The sequence below is a fragment of the Hoplias malabaricus genome, chromosome 1 (assembly GCF_029633855.1).
Source record: "Hoplias malabaricus isolate fHopMal1 chromosome 1, fHopMal1.hap1, whole genome shotgun sequence".
Lineage (NCBI taxonomy): Eukaryota > Metazoa > Chordata > Actinopteri > Characiformes > Erythrinidae > Hoplias > Hoplias malabaricus.
Genome location: NC_089800.1, coordinates 6,794,522 through 6,815,393, shown reverse-complemented (window position 1 = coordinate 6,815,393; position 20,872 = coordinate 6,794,522). Strand labels below are relative to the sequence as shown.

Sequence of the window (20,872 nt, the reverse complement as noted above, 5' to 3'; positions counted from 1 at the left end):
GGGATCAGTATATCATACTGAGAAACTAATAAAAGTGCTTAAATGCCCATATCAGCCACAATTTAATGCAATTACCATTGTGAAAATAGAGAAGTAATGCCTTAAAAAAAAACTTGAAACTCTGACTTTATGCTGAAGTTTACCAGACAGCACAAAAAATACTGATAAGAAACCGTAGGATATCAGTAACCATGAGCAGCATAAACCAGCTACAGAGAATAAATGAATGAGTGAATGAATGGTTAGTGTATGCACCCATAATATCTCACTATAGCAATAGCACTGATGAACCACTTGTGGCCATAATCATGCTCCGTTATATTCCATCCAAAAGTTACTAATTTGGAAATGCTGTAGTAATATATTAACATGAATATACAAATCATTCACTCATTCATTGTCTGTTAGCGCTTATCCAGTTCAGGGTCGTGGTGGGTCCAGAGCCACTGGGCGCAAGGCAGGAACACAACCTGGAGTGGGTGCCAGTTCTTCACAAGGCGACACACACTCACACCTATGGGCACTTTTGAGTCGCCAATCCACCTACCAACGTGTGCTTTTGGACTGTGGGAGGACACCGGAGCACCGGAAGTAAATTAATATATCAGCTCATCCCAAATCATAAAACAAAGACAATAACTTTGTGTAAATGTTAATTTAATGTGAAAGACAAGTAAAACACAACACACATTAGCACACTTGCTGGCCCCTGTGTTAGAGAAAATATTCTATACAGCATTGTGGGCATTTTCTCCCAAAACGCCTGAATGTGCATGAACAAATAAAAAGCCTCAGTTGCTGTGAACCAGTGTGATGAAGAGGAAGAGAGAACAAAGGGAGATGGCTCCAGTGAGCACTGCCTTCACAAGCAGAGCTGTCCAGCTGCCCAGAAGAAACACATGGACAAACAATCTAGGGGAAAAAAAAAAAGAGTTTTGAATCTTCTGGGTAGGCTTTACTCTTGGTGACTGTTAAAAGGATTTGATTATATTTGGCCCAGAAACCATTAATGAGGTACTGAGAATGAATGATTCTTTATGGATCACATTACAACTAATCTTCTCAAAATGTACTGGACGTTGTTCCATCACACCAGACAATGCAAGTAAATGTTGCTGGGCATATACAATAACGTAAGAAAAGGGGAAATGGTTCTGATACATAGATCTAATCTTTATTTGTTGAGTGCGCACATAAAATAACTAAAAATGAATTGGAGTTAAATGGCACCAGTATTATTAAAATATTTATTATTCAATTATATTATAGTGTTAATATGATAGAAGGTTCTACTGAAAGGGAGGAACTCACTCCATTAGGAAGGCCTTGTACACACAAAGCCCCAGCAGCACAGTGACAGGTAAGCGGAAGCTTTTCGGGAGGTCGTATCGTGTAAACATCCAGACTACTGCAGCCATCGCAATGTAGTGAACCTGCACCAAACAAAGAAACAGACTACAAATTACACACAAAGTAGTGCACAAGTACAGTTGCCTAACTGTCCCTACAGACAACATTCTCACCGGTTTCGCTAGTTTTTCCAGTTTCTGTGCTCTTCAGAAATGAATAACAACTGATGCAGTTGAGTACTAAATGTGAATAGCTTAGCTTAACTTATTCTATATTGACTGGAATAATTGGTAGGAAAAGTATTATGGAAGGGCACTGCTTGTTTTGTAATGGTCAACAGGACACCTTGCCCCTTGCAGGAACACATCTTTGAAAGTAATAATTGCCCTGCAATCCTGTCATTATGAGGATACAATTTCAAAAAGATCCCAGGAAATCCATTAATGGTTCTGTGTAACTCAACATTGCCCCTTTCCTACATTATTCATTCATTCATTCATTATCTGTAACCGCTTATCCAGTTCAGGGTCGCGGTGGGTCCCCTACCTGGAATCATTGGGCACAAGGCGGGAATACACCCTGGAGGGGGCTCCAGTGCTTCACAGGGCAACACACACACACACACCTACGGACACTTTGGAGTCGCCAATCCACCTACCAACATGTGCAAGGAAACTGGAGCATCCGGAGGAAACCCACACAGACACAGGGAGAACACACCACACTCCTCACAGACAGTCACCCGGAGGAAACCCACGCAGACACAGAGAGAACACACCACACTCCTCACAGACAGTCACCCGGAGGAAACCCACGCAGACACGAGGAGAACACACCACACTCCTCACAGACAGTCACCCGGAGTGGAATCGAACCCACAACCTCCAGGTCCCTGGAGCTGTGTGACTGCGACACCTACCTACTGCGCCACCGTGCCGCCCTCCTACATTATTGTATATATGCTTAATTTCTTACCAAACTGATGTTGGAATCAAAGCTCATTTGTATGTATTTCCAATCAAACTCGATTCCTCTGGCTCCCACCCACAATGGAATACACCTGTGTGACATGAATTAACAGATTAAATATTTGTCATAGAAATTATACATTAAAAAAAAAAAACAGTTTTAGGTGTCTACACATGATCCCAGGTCTCCATTTCATAAACTATTAACCCCTTAAGGGTTATGGGTTTCAATTACCAAATTAATTTCCTCATCATGGCATTTGTCTTTGTTTAAAAACAGAATAATTAAGAAAAATGTGGCAAAAATGAAGCAAACAGTGAAAGAAACAGATGGACAGGAACATTTAATGATAATGTCTGTGTTTCCTTTACACACAATAGCCTCACTAAAATAAACCAATTATTCTATTTTTATTGTGAGATAATGACTGTGGTGGCATTAAAAGCGTGCGTGTGTGTGTGTGTGTAGGAAAAGTACCTGGACATAACCAGCTCAGCTGTGGCCCAGCCCATAGCAGCTACCATTATTTTGTATTCTCCCTTCCCTGCGTTTCTGGACATGACAAGGTGCAGCCCCAGCAAATCTGCCATGTCCACAGTGGCCTTCATAAATTCCTGTATTGTAGAACATTTAAGAACTGATCAGTGTAGATACACATCATTATTAAATACAACAAATACCAACATTACTGTAACCAGCTAAGACTTGGTTAGAAAATAAGATTTCTTTGGCAAAAGAACTCATCTTAAGTTGCTTAAGTCACCAGGGGGACCCAGTGAAAATTCTAACTTACTAAAACTATGCGTGAATGACAGTCTGAATGTATAAGCGCAGATAATTATTTCTGCTGGTCATTTACCCCAACAAAGTCATATACACCAGCCCCTCCTTCCCAGGTTGGAAAAAATGTGGCAAGAAACAGCATCTGGAAGTTAAGAGTATGGTTAAGGAGATCAACCATCGTCATGTGTTTAAAAAAACAATTCACATGAACATTTTTTATATCATGTAAAACGACTTACTTTGCAAAGCTGAACGAAGAGGTAGGTAGCCCCTGCTTGAACACATCTCCAGAAGGCATTGTATTCAGATCTAATACAATGATGAAGAGGTAAATATGGGTATTATGATCCATTTAATAATTTTTTGTAATAATTTATATTTTCCTTAGCACAGTCATGTTCACTGTTAGTTGCAATTAACATTGGAAATCAAAGCTCATAACTACCACTGTACATAACAGTATGAATAGATTAAAATGTATGAGTGTATAACTGTTATACTGAAGCTAATTATCATTTTAACAGGAATGTAGACATATTTCATGTATGCATCTGACGTCAATATTTAAACTAGATCCTAGGACTAGCATTATAAAATAAAATGTATTTCTAGATACATAGGAACGTAGTTCAATAAAATACATAGGCTATAATTCAGCTCAATAGCCCATTGTCTCATGCATTTTCTGCTATTATGGATTACCATAAACATGTTATCAAATGCTACTGAATATATGCGTCTTTTCAACATTTTTTTTTTTAGAATTATTTGATACACAAAGTTGTAAACATATTTGAAAACAGGCCTCTACTATTTGTGCTATTATAGTGCATTAACTCTTCAAACATTCTGAGTTGAATTTCCTGAAAGAGTTGTAGTATAACATATCTTAAACATTTAGACTTTAATGTAATTATCTACCACCAAAGAATGGTCTAAATACAACAAAGCTTTTGGGAAACCCAGCCCTGTTAAGTTAACCTGATGCCTTGAATTGACATATGGGAAAAACATAAGAGGTTTATACTTATGTAGAGGTTTATAAGAGAATCTGCCACACAACAGCCATTCAGAGGCAGGATATAAGACTTAAGACATGGTGGCAGAATTACCTAAAGTGCTATTTGAGTTTTACTCAAATATACCAATAAATGACACATTTGCAAAGGAGCTACTTACAACCCACTGCATTTGTACGTGATGAAGTATGGGAAATACGCTAGGGCAAAACAGTTGCCAAAATGAAATAGTGTCATGGCAGTCCAATATAAGGTCCAACACCTGGGGAGAAAACAGGCAGTAAATAGACAATAAAAGGCAGAGAGATTGGTGGGAGACACTTACATATGACAGAGAAACATACAGAGAATAAATGGGGAGACAGAAGACAGATACTTGAAATTAATAAAACAGAAAAAACGTGGACAGAGAAAATGACTGTGTAAAGAAACAGATAGAAATACAGACAGACTGAAAATATACAGACAGTCAAAGAAAGGACATGCAGACAGAAAGACAGAGTCCAATTAACCAAGTGAGAAACATGTAGCGATAACATTTCCACGGTATAGAGGTCACGTTCGTATTTTGCCATCTAGTGGCGATTAGCATGTAACTCTTGTACCATTTAAGGTGGAACAGAAAATCAGAAAAAGAAGCCAACTTCAGCGTCGTGACAGTGCAAGACAGAGACAAAAGCAGCAATAAATATCTGACAACTCTGACTGGTCCAGTAACATTCAGGTTTCATTTTCAGTTTATCGTGTTTTTTTGTTAAGTATATTTTTTACATTTAAATGTATTCATAAAAACAGGACCGTAAGTGCCGTTAGCTTTAGCCGCTAAACACCACGAACAGCGAACCGTTGATATTAACAAAAAACACAGACACGTTAGAGGAAATTATTGCAGAAAATAAAGTAATGCCCACAACTCACCGCCGTTAAAATATCAGCATAAACCCGTTTAATCCCGCACTGACATCAGACACTGCTGCTCAACTGCTCAAGCTGAGACCCATCGAAAAGACTCCCGTTGGTACAAAACACACACACACATCCGTTCCGGTGTTCTGGTGAGTTGTGCTACTTTGTAGAAATGTGCTGTCATCGTGTACTTTTATACGTACATTTGCTTAAATAAAACAGTAGTTAAGATACTCTGATAAGCTAAATGTAGTGTATCAGAAAATGCTGCCTACAGAAGTATAAGGAGATATGTACAACCTAAATCCTCTTATTAAAGAAATGATTAAGATAAATGCGGTAATCAGAAATATTATTTTTACTTTTTTTCAGTTTTAGAACACCCAAGAACATAACAGTAATCCAAGATTGTGTAATGCCCCGGAGAAAAACAGATTTACTACTGAGATTTAAATGAAGGGTTCGTTCATTGTCTGAAACTTTTCAATAACGCTTATCAATTGGCAAATTCCTTAAGTGACCTTAGGTGGATCTTGAACAGTGTGCCACCCTGGGAGACTACATTGGATCTTAAAAATAAAGAAACTACTTTCTTTAAAATATGTCAAGGTTAACTAGTGATTCAGAAACAAATATGCCTACCTGGATAAAAGTGACAAGCTGACTTTATAGCAAGAATACGGCGGACCACTGTTGGTAAACTGAGGGCACCTGAGGTGTTTTGCAGTTTTTTCTAGGTGGACCATCGGTGATTAAATTGAATTTTAAAGAAAATGTCACATATAGCATTTTTCCATCCACAGTCCCATTAACTATAGTTGTAGATTAGTAAATAATGTAAATGTTCTCCCCGTGTCCACATGGGTTTCCTCCGACAGTCCAAAAACACACGTTGGTAGGTGGATTGGCGACTCAAAAGTGTCCGTAGGTGTGAGTGAATGTGTGTGAGTGAATGTGTGTGTTGCCCTGTGAAGGACTAGCGCCCCCTCCAGGGTGTATTCCCGCCTTGCGCCCAATGATTCCAGGTAGGCTCCGGACCCACCGCGACCCTGACTTGGATAAGCGGTTACAGATAATGAATGAATGAATAATGTAAATCCAGCACAGTGTCAACATTTTTATCATTTAATCATTTTATATCAGGCTTATACTCATTATTATATCTCTCTTATTTGTTGGTAATATTTGTATTAGTTTGTTTTCCAGAATAAAAGTCTCTGTGAATGTAAACTCTGTTTGAGGAGATTATAAATGAGTTATATCCTGTACAGGACAGTAATCTGAGGGGTCCGATGGTGGACCAGCAGTGGTCTACAGTCAGTGGTGTGCTAACAGTGTTTTTACGCCAGTGGACCGATATATGCTCGCTGCCTGTGTGTTAACACCCCTGCATTGTGCTGAAAACGCAGAGTATAACAACAATCACCATCATCTTTTCCGCTTATCCATTTCAGTGTCGCGGTGGTATAAAAATCAGTACTTAGAATTTTACTTTCAGTGGAGTCACAAATTCTGAAGGCAGCTGTGACCCCTGTGCAAGACATGAAGCAGCGCCCTCTAGCGTCACAGAACTCAACGGTCACAGAACTTTAAAAACATCAGTCAATCACTCAAAATTTATTTATATAGCGCTTTTTACAACTGATGTCACAAAGCAGCTTGGAATCACAACAGATAACAACGGCTAAAGGTTCAAATTTAAAACCTATCCCGAATCTTCCATTAGTTTTGGAAAATAAAATGTATTTCACTAAAAAAAGCAAACTTACCTTTCCATTATTATTATTATTATTATTATTATTTAAAATTATTTTATTTATTTATTTTTACAGTAAATGGCTTTTGGGCAATAGAGTCTAACATTATTCCTACTGGATGTTGAGAGGTTTCGAACTGACACTGGAATTTTGGCCAGTTGTGAGACACAGCCTGCTTTGGTGAACTTGAATATGTACATATGATAAACACTGTATTGATGTTGGTTGTATGGAATACTTATAAAAAAACGACCATTTAATAAAGCAGTAAACTTGAATCATTAAAAACAATAAACAATTATGGGTATTTTGGATGTCATTTACTGAAAATGTATACAGAAATATCATTGGAAATTTCATAGGTACATAGTATGGTAAAGACTGGACTGATACCTGTTGGTTGTATGGACTACATATTAGAAATGATCATTTTAAAAAGCAAGGCAGCTGACCAATCATTAAAAACAACTGACAATTATTGGGATTTTGGAAGCTATTTACTCAAAATCTATACAGTAATATCACTTCATATTTCATAGGTACATAGTGTGGCAAAAACAGAACTGATGAAGTACTTATTAGAAATAAAAATTTATAAACCTCTTAAAAGTGGTTATATTTTCTTTAAAATTAAGGGCTTTTTTAGGTTTTGGCATGTTGAATATTACCGGTCAGTCACTAGCATCTGCACGCGCAAATCTGACGTGTGGCTAGTTTAACAGTGTTTTCTCAAAAGGCAGCTGGTTTATCCGCAGTGTAAATACTCCCGAAAAAACTTCAAATAATTAATTAATTCATTCATTGTCTGCTTATCTAGTTCAGGGTCACGGTGGGTCCGGAGCCTACCCAGAATCATTGAGTGCAAGGCAGGAACACACCCTGAAGAGGGCGCCAGTCCTTCACAGGGTGACACACAGTCTCATTCATTCATACACTCAAACCTGTGGACACTTTTGAGTTTCCAATCCACCTACCAAGATGGTAAAAAATTATTTCACCTTCATCAAGATAACAAATTAAACTCAATCTTTAATTTAATATTTTTAGTAAATTCATCTGCAATATTTTCTCTATGGATGTTGTAAACCATGGCTATGGTCACATCATAAGTCTCATTAAAAGGCTGTATGATTAAGATGAGTAGATGAAAAAAACAGCTTGGCTTTTACTGCTGCACCAAGATATCAGCTTAGTCTCAAATGTCTCCCTACACCCTACGTAATACACAGTGTAGGTAATAAAATAATGATGTCTGCACTCAGGTTGTACATATCTGTTTGGGAATCAGTTCAAACCTCCTACATTGTTGCTTTGCTGTGCTGCAAGTGCTGGCTCAGCTTGGACACATGCATACAGGCAAAGATTCATGAAATTCCATCTGGCCGTGTACGTTTATGCCACAGGACCACAAAATCAGATATGCATTTGATCTAGGACCAACTATGAAAATGACTCAAATCCAATTGGGAAAAAAAATGGATTTGACATTCCAACACAGCCCTGAATAAATCAAATCAGTCACATTTAAGGCAAACATTTTTATTGGAGTCACTTCAGCCTGTTAAATGAATGTAGTCCTATAAACATCACACAAATCAATTTCATTTGAAAAGCTCAGTTATCAGTGTAGGCTATCTACTGTAGTAGAGGCAAGCATAAATAGTATTACAATAGTATGTCCATGTGAGCTCTGTGATCTGATTGAAAACTGGAATTTATATTGTAGCGTATGTATGTAGCGAGGTGTCACCATTATCAAATCAAATTAAATGTATTTATTTTTATAGTGCTTTTTACAGTTGCTGTTGGCACAAAGCAGCGTTATAGGACTAAGAAAAATAATCTCTAAAACACAAAACCCAGCCAAGGGCAACAATGGAAAGGATAAACTACCACAAAGTGGAGGAAAAAGCTTTGGGAGGCTTTAAGATTTACAATTCCTTTTGTACAACACATTAATTTGTTTTGCATATTATGAAGCTATATAATGACAAGATTTTAAATTGGAAGAAAAACTATTACTATATTTTAGTTTCTTCATTTTATTATAATTGAATTGTTCTTCTTTACTCACTACTGTACTATAACACATCAAATACTTAAAATTCATGTGATTCTGTGTCAGTATTTTTCTAAACCCCCCCCCCCCTAATCATCTTATGTATGAGAATCATTATTACTATCAAGTGCCTTAACATTATACTGGTCAGACTTATTAGAATCATGAATCCAGCACACAGAGTAACATTACTAAATAAACAATGGCCCATAGTTTTAAGTTGTCAACATGGTCCACAATGTACCAGTATAATTGTAAACCACATACAAAACCTTCAACTACAAAAACATTCTTAGCTGCAATGATACAAATTTTTAAAATGTGTGAAAGTGTGTAAAAGTAAAAAAAACAAAAAAGTTCTCCACAAACATTTTGGCAAAGCAGGTCTGTGAAAAAGTGTTTGCAAATGTGTTTTTTCCCCTCTATGTATTTCCACACATGGATATCTCACTGAAAAAGTAATGTAGTCTTGTTTATGAAAATAAACTGTAGCACTAACTTTGCCATTGGGTCATGTGTGCACAAGAAACCCAGTACAGCTCAAACTACTGTAACATATTTGTTCAAATAGCTTAATTTTTTTTGAAAGACTGTTCAGGCCTATGAGTTTGAGAAGAGTTTTAAGTAATGTATAAATAGTATAAAAAATAATACATGAATAATAATTCTATGAGCACATAAAACTCCATATAGCCTTTCCTTACAGATAGGTAGCTACTAGTTAAGCACACAGTATCTAGTAAATTACAGGGAAAGAAAAATCTTCCTTAATATCTCATTAGGTTCTTCCAGTCAACAAGTATGAGATCAAATATGAAGGAAAAACAAAGCTTTGGCTTAAGTCTCCTACTGCTCAGATATTGAGCAAAGGTCATTTCAGTCTAATAAATGCCTCTGCTTTGTCTAACAAGTCTTAACAGAGGCCTGTTATGTTCACCTTTATCCAAATAATACTTTTTACAACTGAGTTTTAGGGCCACAGATTTGAAAAAAAAAAAATCAGAGAAAAAAGTCAGAATTCTGAGAATAAAGACTGAATATTTAGAGAAACACTCTATGGCACACAGACTGTGAGTCTGTCTGTGTAAATATATTTAGACAGACAGACTCCCAGTCTGTGCGCCATAGAGTGAGTTGTGAAAAAAAACAGTCAATGAAGTGAACAGAATTATTTATTAAATGCTTCGATCCCCATGACAACTAAACCATATAATTTCAGCCAGACTGCCATGCATACAGTTTTACAGTACGAGTCCATAAGCCTTAATGTGAGGGAGCCTCATGGGCATGCTTGAATTCCACTCCCTCTGGATCTATCATTTTAGTGATCATTCATTTTATACATGCCCTCTTTTGAATAAACGGGTTCTTGCACAACTGACCCAGCATTTAAATACTAATCACAATTGGGTCCTGATGTGCCAGAGGACTGAGTATTTATTCCTGAAACCTATACCATAGTATGAGTTCAGCAATACACTGCATTCCTCAATTACACTGTGGTTGTGTCTGCCCCATTATATGTGCAGTGAAATATTCTGACATTATTCTCTGAATCCTTCTCAGAATTATTCTGATATGAATAATTGAGACATTATTCTCAAAATTCTGACTTTATTTTCAGAATCTTATTATTATTATTTTGTTCAATGAGGTGGCCCTAAAACTCTGTCATACTATTTATACTATATGTAACTATGGAAAAAAATACTATTTAGTGTTACTTTATATTTTGTATAAGTGCGGTCCATTTAATAAATATTATTAAACTTAATCCACTAAAATTACTTTGGGGAACACAGAGGATGTTTTGTTGAGACATTGCTTTGTGGAATGAAAATAGTTCTTTGTTAAACAAACAAAAAATAATAATTTAATGAAGGCTCTTTAGAAAAATTGGCATTGCTATAAAGAATGCTTTTTTGCCCTATTAGTTTTTTGAGTACAGATTAAATGTTTACGTTTGTGTTATTCAAGATCACACAATGTGACAGTATCATCGTAGTTGTAAACCCTGATACCTGGATAAAGGGGTTCAGTGAAGGTTGTGTGGAAGGTATATATGTGGTATGCTCTGTCAGGGGAGATGATGAAATAGGAGAGCGTGCCAGCCTGCCAATCTAGATATATCCCCATTCTTTTGGAAGGGTTGAGTGGCATAGGTACCACGGTTTCCTTGTTATTATAACTAACGTAATACCCATAGTCATTAGAGCAAAACAAAATCCAAGATTTGTTATTCATGCCAAGTTTGCAGTCTCTGCCACGGCCTTTCCTGTTGATGCCTTTGTAAGTGACCCCTATGTAAACAACATTCCCAGTCCACTCAACTTCCCAGTAGAAGCGAGCCCCAGTTAAGGATTCTTTACATAAGACCTCAGCATAGTACTCAAACCGATCTAGATGATCGGGATATGGCTGCTCCCCTTTTGTCATTGTCACCTTCTTGATCCCAGTAAGAGAGAGAGTTCTGTGTGCTGTGTTTGGGTCGAGAGTAATCTCACAGGCATCTGCAGAAAAAAAAAATTTGAAAATAAAGAACAAAATAATGATTTTAGAAAATTAGTCAGTTTTGAAAATAAAACTTGTTATTAAAGATATTAACAAGATATGAAAAATAGATTAATATCAGCAAAGGTGAAAATCATAATTTGTAGTTTAATTTAAGTATTAACTTAAATTTCAGTGTTTTATAACAGAAACCACACTTACATTTCTTGAGCCCTGGTTTGTTCCTGCATTCTCCACCATGTTCCAGACTAGACATACAGAAAATCCATAAGCGCTATCATAATACAACTCAATATAAATGGATTGATATGCTGTTTTTAAACCCATAATATCATCAGCATCATTACATAATAATATCAGCATTATATGTGGCATATTTTCCTAGGCACATATTTCAGTACTTGGAAGTACAGAAAAGCTTTTAGAGCTAAATAAAATGTGTTGTATTCATTTTATTCTTTAGAAAAAACGGAATTATTTAGGGAAAATAAGCCTTAAAGTATTTATTCTGCTCACCTCAGTTTCTTCAGTTTACAGCATGGATCATTCTGTATTGTGGACAGCTGACTCACTCCAGACTGTCCTGGATGATTGTAGCTGAGGTCAAGCTCTTTTAGCTGTGAAACATTTGAATTCAAAACTAAACCTAGAGTGGAAAAGCCTTCTTCTGTAACACAACACCCTGAAAGACTGATGAAAAATATTCACAGTGAGTATTTGGGTGAGTATTATAATGAGATTGAATTTTTGGGTTTAATGTGGAATATTATGGCGTCAAAATAGGATCTAAAATTCTGAGAACCAAAAAACAGAACCTATTTTAACGCCATAGAATATATTTAAATATCTCTCTACTTACCCCAGTTTTTGCAGTATGCCTTGTGGATGCTGAAGACCTACACAAAGGAGCTTCACACCTGAATCCTGCAAATCATTATCCCTTAGATCCAGTTCTCTTAAGTAAGAACAGGAACTCAGCACTGAGGCTAGATTCGAACAGCATTTGTATGTGAGATTACACCTACACAGACTACAAGAGAGAATAGATACATGTGGTGGTTACTACTTGAAAACATATTTTGATTGTGAAACCAAAAGTATAAAAAATCTTTGGGACAATTAGGAAAAAAGAAATATTCTGATGAATCACACAAAAGATTCCTTTTTGGTTCTAAATGGCATAAAAATATAAGAATGCACACATTAATACAATATTCACCTTAGTGTCTCTAGTTTGCAATTTGGGCTCTTAAGCCCAGCACAGAGAAGTTTCACTCCTGAGTCTCCTATGTAATTGTTGCTAAGATCCAGCTCTCTTAGGTGTGGGTTTCCAGACTGTAGTACTGAGGCTAGAGTTTCACATGTCTCTTCTGACATACTGACATCAGCAAGTCTAAAGAAGAGCAATCCATCATTTTAGTTTTGTATAACATTTGTGAATGAGTTGGCAAACTGGTCAGTTGAAAAAGGAATATTATGTTTCTATTTTGACTACATACCTAATAATCTTCAGTTTACAATTTGAATTCATCAGTCCATCAGAGAGAATTTTTACTCCAGAATGGCCAAGAGTGTTGTAGCTGAGGTCAAGTTTTTCCAGTTTGCAGTTTGGATGTGTTAGTCCATCAGAGAGCTGCTTTAAACCTGAGTCTTCCAGTTTATTGTAGCTGAGATCTAGCTCTCGCATGCATGAGTTAGGTGACTGTAGAGCAGATGTCAATGCTTCACACGACGCATGTGTGAGATCACATCTATCCAACCTAAAGAAAAATATGGTCAATAATGTATGCCTTCCAGATTAATGTTTCTCTTGCCATATAAAATATTAAAAGGTCTGTACAGAAGAAGATTTTATTCAGGATTGTGTAAATGAAATTTCAGTCTAACACTAACTCTATAAATACTAAATATACAATCTATAATCAGTTCAATTAAAACCACGCCAGCAGTCTAAGTTGTCACAGAATGTTAGTATGAAATTTTCCAATTTATTGTTTTATGTTCTCATCTAAACAAACGTCACACACTCTTGAAATAATTCAGCATTGAATGAAAAGTATGACAATTATTTTACCCAAGTTTCTCTAGTTTACAGTGCACACATATCAGTCCAGCAGAAAGCAGCCTCACTCCAGCATCTCTCATATTGTTGCACCCAAGGTCTAGCTCTTTCAGACTTGAGGTAGCTGACTGGAAAACTGAGGCCATCAGCTCACAGGAGCGTTCTGAGAAGTTTGTGCCTGCCAAACTGCAAACAGGAAAAAGGACATAATATGCTTCTTAGGAATACCTGTACACTTACAAATAGTCATCCATGTGATTTTGACCATGACATATTATTTGGTGCCCGACAGGCTGACTTGAACATTTCTACACCTACTGGTCTTCTTGGATTTTCACACAAATTGATTGGCTTAAAAATAATATACACTGTACAACTTTCGATAATATACCCCTTTGAAGTGGCGGCTGGTGAAAAATATTATAGGTTGGGCTATGTGACACATTGTCATTTTCAACAACCATCTCAATATAATTTATCACAGGAGTGTAACAAAGCTGAGGTAATTAGCATTAAAAGAAAATTAAATCCATGTAATATTTCTACACTAAGATATGGAATTTCAATAATGCCTGTTATTACTATATTTACATGAAGGTATAAAGAAACAGAATTAAACACTATTAAAAATAAATAATGAAATACAATAAATAAATATAAATATAGATACATATATTTAATTTAAATTTAAATACATACCCAAGTATCTTCAGCCTACAGTGTGGACTCCTTAGGCAGTCACAAAGCAGCTTCACTCCTATGTGTTCTAACTCGTTGTGGCTGAGATTTAGTTTCTCCAATTTACAGTGTGGATTTGAGAGACCAGCACAAAGAAGCTTGACTCCTAAATCTCCCAAATTGTTGAAGCTAAGGTCCAGTTCCATCAGGTGTGAGTTTGATGATTGCAGAACTGAAGCTAGAGTTTCACATGATTCATTAGTGAGACTGACTCCAGCAAGACTGTGGAAGGTAAGATATAAGTTAAAATTAAGTTCGCAGAGATGGGAAATTTCCAATACATCAGTACATTAAAACAAGGTGAGCCTGTTGTACCAAGGCTATTCTGGAATATTCAGATGCAAAACAAATGTAATCTGCCTGCATGTACAACTAAAATTGTTTTTGTATCTATATCTGTTCAGAAAGTTTAACGAGCCTGCAAAAGGTTGATTTACAATACACTGATATATATGTTATTATTGTAATGTAATAAAATTTGATGACCTAATGATACTTAGTAGAAAATAGAAACCTACATGGCTCTCCTTGAACTCCTGACCACTGGCAACAACCTCCGATATCCTTCAGGTGATGTGTTGCAAATCTTCAAATCAAATTCATTCATCACATCCTCTAAAGTTAACAGCACATACGCCAGAGCAGAGCACTGGTCAGGTTTGAGCTCTGTCTCTGAATTGCTGTCAGATCGCAAGAAACTGTGGATTTCCTCCACCAAAGAGTTGTAGTTCAATTCATTCAGACAGTGAAATAGATTGATGGTCCTTTCTGCAGAAGACTCATTTCTGATCTTCTCCTTTATATAGTCTACAGTTTCTTCAACATTTTCAATGCAACTCTTTGACAGCAGTCCTCTCAACAGAATCTGATTGGATTGAAGCGAGAGACCAAGAAGAAAGCGAAGGAAAAGATCAAAATGTCCATTTTCACTCTGCAAAGCTCTGTCCACCGCACTGATGTGCAAATCTGACATCTTCACTGAACTGCTCTGACTCTCTGTAACTTTTCTAAGAATGTTCACATTTCTGTTCACAAATTCCAGTTGCACATACACTGCAGCAAGATGTTCCTGAATGCTCAGGTGCACAAAACAAAAGACCTTCTCTCTGTGCAACCCAAACTCTTCCTTGAAAATTTCTGTGCAAATTGCAGAGTACTCGCATGCTTTGCTGACATCAATACCACATTCTGTCAGATCGTGTTCATAGAAAATCAGATTTCCCTTTTCCAATTGTACAAATGCTAGTTTCCCCAGTTTGGTGATCATCTCTTTGTCTGATTCATTCAAGTCTATTTTGTCATCAGTCATTCCATGGTACTTCTTATTCTTCAAATGCGTTTGAATGAGGAGAAAGTGGGTGTACATCTGAGTCAAAGTTCTGGGAACTTCAGTGCAGTCTGATTTATCTAACATTTTCTCCAGGACGGTGGCAGATATCCAACAGAAAACTGGTATATGGCACATAATGTGAAGGCTCCTAGAAGACTTTATGTGTGCAACAATTTTGTCTGCAAAGACTGGTTCACTAAACCGCTTCCTGAAGTACACTTCCTTATCTATATCATTAAATCCTCTGACCTCTGTAATCTGGTCAACACAATCAGGAGGGATCTGACTGGCTGCTGCTGGTCGGGAAGTTATCCAGAGGAGTGCAGAGGGAAGTATATTCCCCTGAATCAGATTTGTTAGCAGAACATCCACTGAGTTATTCTCTGTGAGGTCACAGCACATTTCATTGTTCTTGAAATCAAGAGGAAGTCGACATTCGTCCAGACCATCAAAGATGAACACAGTTTTTATTTCCTCACTCCTAATAGTTGGTAGCTCTTTGAGTTCTGGAAAATACTGATGAAGAAGTTGGATTAAACTATAACTGTCATGACCCTTCAAATTCAGATCCCGAAAAGGAAGTGGGAATATAAAATGAATATCCTGATTTGCTTTTCCTTCTGAAGTTTAGATTTAAGATGATCCTGGATGCTCTTAAGATGCCTTTCTACAAAAATAAATAAATAAATAATAATTAAAAAAAAGTATATCAATTAGTCTGATAGGGCCAGACATAATCTTGTAATGGTGAATTTCTGGGGACAATCTTGTAATGTTTGGGCTAAAGTTGTGTGGGAATGTAGAATTATTAAGGTTATCCACAAGGTGTTTAAATTACTTTAGGAATATATGTATGCATTTCATATTTATGTAGCCTAGATTTACATCTAATCTCAATGTATGAAAAAAATGTCTTAAAACAACCAAAGCTATGTAGATAATAAGTAAAATTGGGAAAAGTGTTAAATAGATGAGATTTCAAAAAGCAGTTTGTGTTTCAGTTCCTGATTAAGTGAATTAACTGGTTTCACACGGAACACGGTACATGTTGTGTTTGTCGTTGATGTAAGAGCAAGGTGCTGTCAACACCACTTGTGGTATACATGGCACTTGTAGGTTGGATTCCATAGTGGAAATGTTGGAAGGAACTTCCAGACACAGCTAATGCTCTTCTATTGGCCGTGCTGAGACTGGGTCAATGCACATCACGCAAAAGTTGAAAACGTTTTAACTTTATATGACGTTGCATGTCTGCTGAGGTGGAATTCATTTACTGCTACATTTGCAGTTCTGTGCAAGAATAATCCATATTTGGGCCCACATATTCCATTGAAATGTATATCTTATAGGCATAAGTGAATTTTCCATGTTTAGTGTAAAAGCAGCTTCATGATAATATTTCATTAGACATTTAACATGATCTTTCAATGAGAATCAATTTTATCCTACCTTTCTCCAACATGACTTTTAGGGCTATCTTTTGAGCAGTCTCTGAACCAACTTTCTCCAGAACAAGTTTGGTTGCTTCATGAACATTTTGACCCTCCTCAGGAGACTCAAAGCATTCTGGGTAATTTGTACACAAATAATTCATGAACTCATCCTTATCAATGTGGTTTAGTGCTTGCTCGAGTAAAGACACTGTGTCAAGCTCCTGGTGGACCTGTAACCCAAAAATCGGGATATCACATGGCAGAAAACAAGGATGAATAACATTACAAACAGTCCTGCTGGTTATTCATTATCTGTAACCCTTATCCAGTTCAGGGTCGCGGTGGGTCCAGAGCCTACCTGGAATCATTGGGCGCAAGGCGGGAATACACCCTGGAGGGGGCGCCAGTCCTTCACAGGGCAACACACACACACACACACACACACACATTCACTCACACACTCACACCTACGGACATTGTTGAGTCGCCAATCCACCTACCAATGTGTGTTTTGGGACCGTGGGAGGAAACCGGAGCACCCGGAGGAAACCCACGTGGACACAGGGAGAACACACTAACTCCTCACAGACAGTCACCCAGAGTGGGACTCGAACCCCAACCTCCAGGTCCCTGGAGCTGTGTGACTGCGACACTACCTGCTGTTTTGTTAAAAGTGACGTATGATGCACTTATAATCAATACTTTGCAAGTCAATTGTAAGAACTATTCACCACAAGGACTTAATGCACTTATCGGTGTTGTGTATACCTGATGGTTACCAACTGGAAACAAATCAAGATGTGGTAAAATGTAATGTTGTAAAGGTAAGGTTAACAACAACTATTACTGTTTGCATTTGAAACCAAGTATATGAAGTCTGGAAAATGCTGTTTGAACCAGTCCTTCAAAATACAGTATTTCTTGAATCTAAACATTTGATCTCTTACCCTAGCATGTATTGTATAGCTTTTATTGTGGCCTCTGTGTTTCAGAGTTGCACACTGTCTACAGATCAGTGTCTGGTCTGTCTTGCAGAACACTTCCATAGGCATGTAGTGCTCAGTGCAGACTCTCTCCTCCTGTAGTCCAGTTAGGTCTAGAGGTGTGTATTCCGATCGTGCTGTTGCTGAGGTCTTCCAACTTTCCCTACTTCTCTTTACTTCCTGGCTTATGTTTTTTGATTGATCCGTTGCTTGTTTTCTCTTCATGGAAATATAGCTTTCCATATGTGATGATGACTTAGGTCTGTCAATAAAAAAAAACAAAAAGCTGCATTTCATTAACTATTTACTATATAATTCAAACAAACTTTATATATATATATTTTTTTTTGGGCTTTTTCCTGACTCTCTGGGTCTTTTTATTCCCAGGATCAACACATCCACTGTTTTGGACTTCAGGCTTGATAGTAAATGTAGGGTAATAGACCACATCAGAAATGAATTTGCAAACAAAGAAAATAATTTTTTTTTAAACATTTTAAGTCAACATCATTATTATACCTACATTAAAGAACTTGTTCCAGTGCACTCTTGTCCTTGGCCGAACTTGTCATGCCACTCCATGGATGTATCACTCTTTATAGACTCACAGCTGGAAACAGGTCCTTGGCCAAACTTGTCATGCCACTCCATGGATGTATCACTCTTTTTTGACTCACAGCTGGAAACAGGTCCTTGGCCAAACTTGTCATGCCACTCCATGGATGTATCACTCTTCATGGACACACAACTTGGATGATGTGAAGCTGGTTTTCCTGCCTACAACCGTAACAACCTGTTAATAACCGTCCTCTAATAATGGAAAAATGCTTACATACTAGTTCAATGTGTTTTTGGTATAGATATAATCTTAATAATATAGTAGTTTTATAATGGTTCTAGGAAGTGAAACCCATGCAGACACAGGGAGAACACACGACACTCCTCACAGACAGTCACCCGGAGGAAACCCATACAGACACAGGGAGAACACACCATACTCCTCACAGACAGGCACCCGGAGGAAACCCATACAGACACAGGGAGAACACACCACACTCCTCACAGACAGTCACCCGGAGGAAACCCATACAGACACAGGGAGAACACACCATACTCCTCACAGACAGGCACCCGGAGGAAACCCATACAGACACAGGGAGAACACACCACACTCCTCACAGACAGTCACCCGGAGGAAACCCATACAGACACAGGGAGAACACACCACACTCCTCAAAGACAGTCACCCGGTGGTAACCCATACAGACACAGGGAGAACACACCACCCTCCTTACAGACAGTCACCCGGTGGAAACCCATACAGACACAGGGAGAACACACCACACTCCTCACAGACAGTCACCCGGAGGAAACCCATACAGACACAGGGAGAACACACCACACTCCTCACAGACAGGCACCCGAAGCGGGACTCAAACCCACAACCTCCAGGTCCCTGGTGACTGCAACACTACCTGCTGCAACACTGTTCCGCCATAAGTTCTGTATAGCACTCAGTATGCGTTTATTTTTATGAAAAGTTTGCTATGATCTCCTTAATTTGGAGTCAGTTCCATTTTAAGTAATGCATTTGAAACAAAGCAAATATAAGCCAAAGTTTCCCCCCTATGGAGCAGAAATATGGAGCAACAACCTCATTCCTCATGCCTTTCAAAGTTAGGAGGTTTCTCTACCATCCAATAAATACCACCTTCAGATACTATTTCTCAGCCATGCCTGAGTGGGTGATGGAGGGAGAGAGCGCTAGACTCAGCTATAGAGAAACACCTGTTCCAGCAATGTAGGGAGATTGTGCCAGGGCTGCATATAAACACTGAACATTTTTCAGTGCATATATGGATAAGAGATAGAATTATTCTATGAATTTTACAAAGTGTGTACAGCACATTTAAGGATGAGAAACAGTGAAAACAAAAGCACTTGCCATCTCAGCCACTGTCACTGGGGTTTTTCTGGATCTCTCCATGAGGCCTTCTTCATTTTGCTTTTCTTGCTTTGAATGTTGCCTTTTCATAATCCTTTTTAAAATAGTCACCTACATGTAGAGAAATCATTGTCTTCAGCTTTCTTAATAAATCACACACACTCTCATTCTGTGTGTGTGTGTGTGTATGAGAGACATTTTTAAGGCTGATCTGAGATCATTAGAATAAAACCGGTTGGACGAAACTCTGGAATAGATTGTTACTTTTGTATTTTATATATTGTATACATATGTAGAGTTTTGCTTTACACTAACAATGTTTTGGAGCTAAATAGGGAAACAATTTCGTCACAGTTTTATACCGACCTTGTCAGTCCGTGTCATTCAAGGCTAGACCATTAGTAGAGGGTATCTCTGCAGGCCGCGTGGTAAATACGTGGCGTTATTGGAGTCGTGTTATATCCAAACTTAGCTACCAGTCGAAAAAAATCCAGCGGAAAGATGCACCAACTATGTATTTAGGGCTAATTAAATATTCCACAATTAACTGACATCGCGTAGTAGCTTATTTGTGTAATCCTGACGGTTATCTCCGATCATGTTATGCTCTTTAAAATGGAGACTTTGTTTACTGTCGTTATAAGGAAGGGAAGATAAAGAGCACCAACAGAAACCGAATGTGGAAGGTGAATTGGCACTGTCCCCATTCTTGCCCTAACATCCCTTTGAAGTGCACTCTTTTGTGACGTCAAACGTGCGTTGAAAACAGAATTGAGACACATCCAGCTCACATTCTGTTTGCTTAAAGTAAGACAAATTGTTATTTTTCTCCTAAATTTTCATTTTCATTACAAGCCCCCCATATGTCCATGTAATATATTTTCTTGGTTGAACACATTCGTTTTACGTCATCAAACCAAATAATGTATTTATGTAGCGTTCAAATAATGTTGTCGCAAGGCAGCTTTACAGAACTGATATCAGAACAAAAAACAATGGAGTTAAACACATAGGACGTCCGATTTTC

General features: G+C 37.6%; 2 protein-coding genes and 1 long non-coding RNA gene across 3 annotated transcripts; all 3 read right to left on the bottom strand.

The window, feature by feature from the left end:
- Positions 1-631: 631 nt before the first annotated feature.
- tmem147 (transmembrane protein 147) lies at positions 632-5,180 on the bottom strand. Its single transcript, XM_066678050.1, has 8 exons — positions 5,040-5,180; positions 4,282-4,383; positions 3,342-3,411; positions 3,179-3,244; positions 2,797-2,933; positions 2,326-2,410; positions 1,312-1,433; positions 632-912 (listed from the first exon to the last, which is right to left on the bottom strand). The coding sequence occupies exons 2-8, from the start codon at positions 4,356-4,358 to the stop codon at positions 792-794; spliced, it is 678 nt and encodes a 225-aa protein (XP_066534147.1). The 5' UTR covers positions 4,359-4,383; positions 5,040-5,180; the 3' UTR covers positions 632-791.
- A 5,322-nt stretch (positions 5,181-10,502) lies between these two features.
- On the bottom strand, positions 10,503-15,998 carry LOC136664027 (NACHT, LRR and PYD domains-containing protein 12-like). The gene is made up of 9 exons (XM_066641035.1): positions 14,673-15,998; positions 14,116-14,376; positions 13,429-13,602; positions 12,854-13,114; positions 12,574-12,747; positions 12,214-12,384; positions 11,871-12,044; positions 11,556-11,602; positions 10,503-11,353 (listed from the first exon to the last, which is right to left on the bottom strand). The coding sequence occupies exons 1-9, from the start codon at positions 15,884-15,886 to the stop codon at positions 10,812-10,814; spliced, it is 3,018 nt and encodes a 1,005-aa protein (XP_066497132.1). The 5' UTR covers positions 15,887-15,998; the 3' UTR covers positions 10,503-10,811.
- Positions 15,999-18,572: 2,574 nt separating this feature from the next.
- Positions 18,573-20,424, bottom strand: LOC136699700 (uncharacterized). Its single transcript, XR_010803659.1, has 3 exons — positions 20,212-20,424; positions 19,842-19,939; positions 18,573-18,673 (listed from the first exon to the last, which is right to left on the bottom strand). It is a non-coding gene; the product is annotated as an uncharacterized lncRNA (long non-coding RNA).
- Positions 20,425-20,872: the final 448 nt, after the last annotated feature.

Bases quoted from the DNA above. Each gene is read 5' to 3' on its own strand.
- tmem147 (XM_066678050.1), bottom strand. From the start codon at position 4,358: ATGACACTATTTCATTTTGGCAACTGTTTTGCCCTAGCGTATTTCCCA. The intron at 1,434-2,325 runs GTAAGAAATTAA...TGTTTGGTGCAG, and splicing joins TTGATTCCAACATCAGTTTG to GTTCACTACATTGCGATGGC. The intron at 913-1,311 runs GTGAGTTCCTCC...TTTTTCCCCTAG, and splicing joins TACAAGGCCTTCCTAATGGA to ATTGTTTGTCCATGTGTTTC.
- LOC136664027 (XM_066641035.1), bottom strand. From the start codon at position 15,886: ATGTGCTGTGACCTCACAGAGAATAACTCAGTGGATGTTCTGCTAACA. The intron at 12,748-12,853 runs GTATGTAGTCAA...GCTCTTCTTTAG, and splicing joins TGTAAACTGAAGATTATTAG to ACTTGCTGATGTCAGTATGT. The intron at 12,385-12,573 runs GTGAATATTGTA...TCTCTCTTGTAG, and splicing joins TGCAAACTAGAGACACTAAG to TCTGTGTAGGTGTAATCTCA.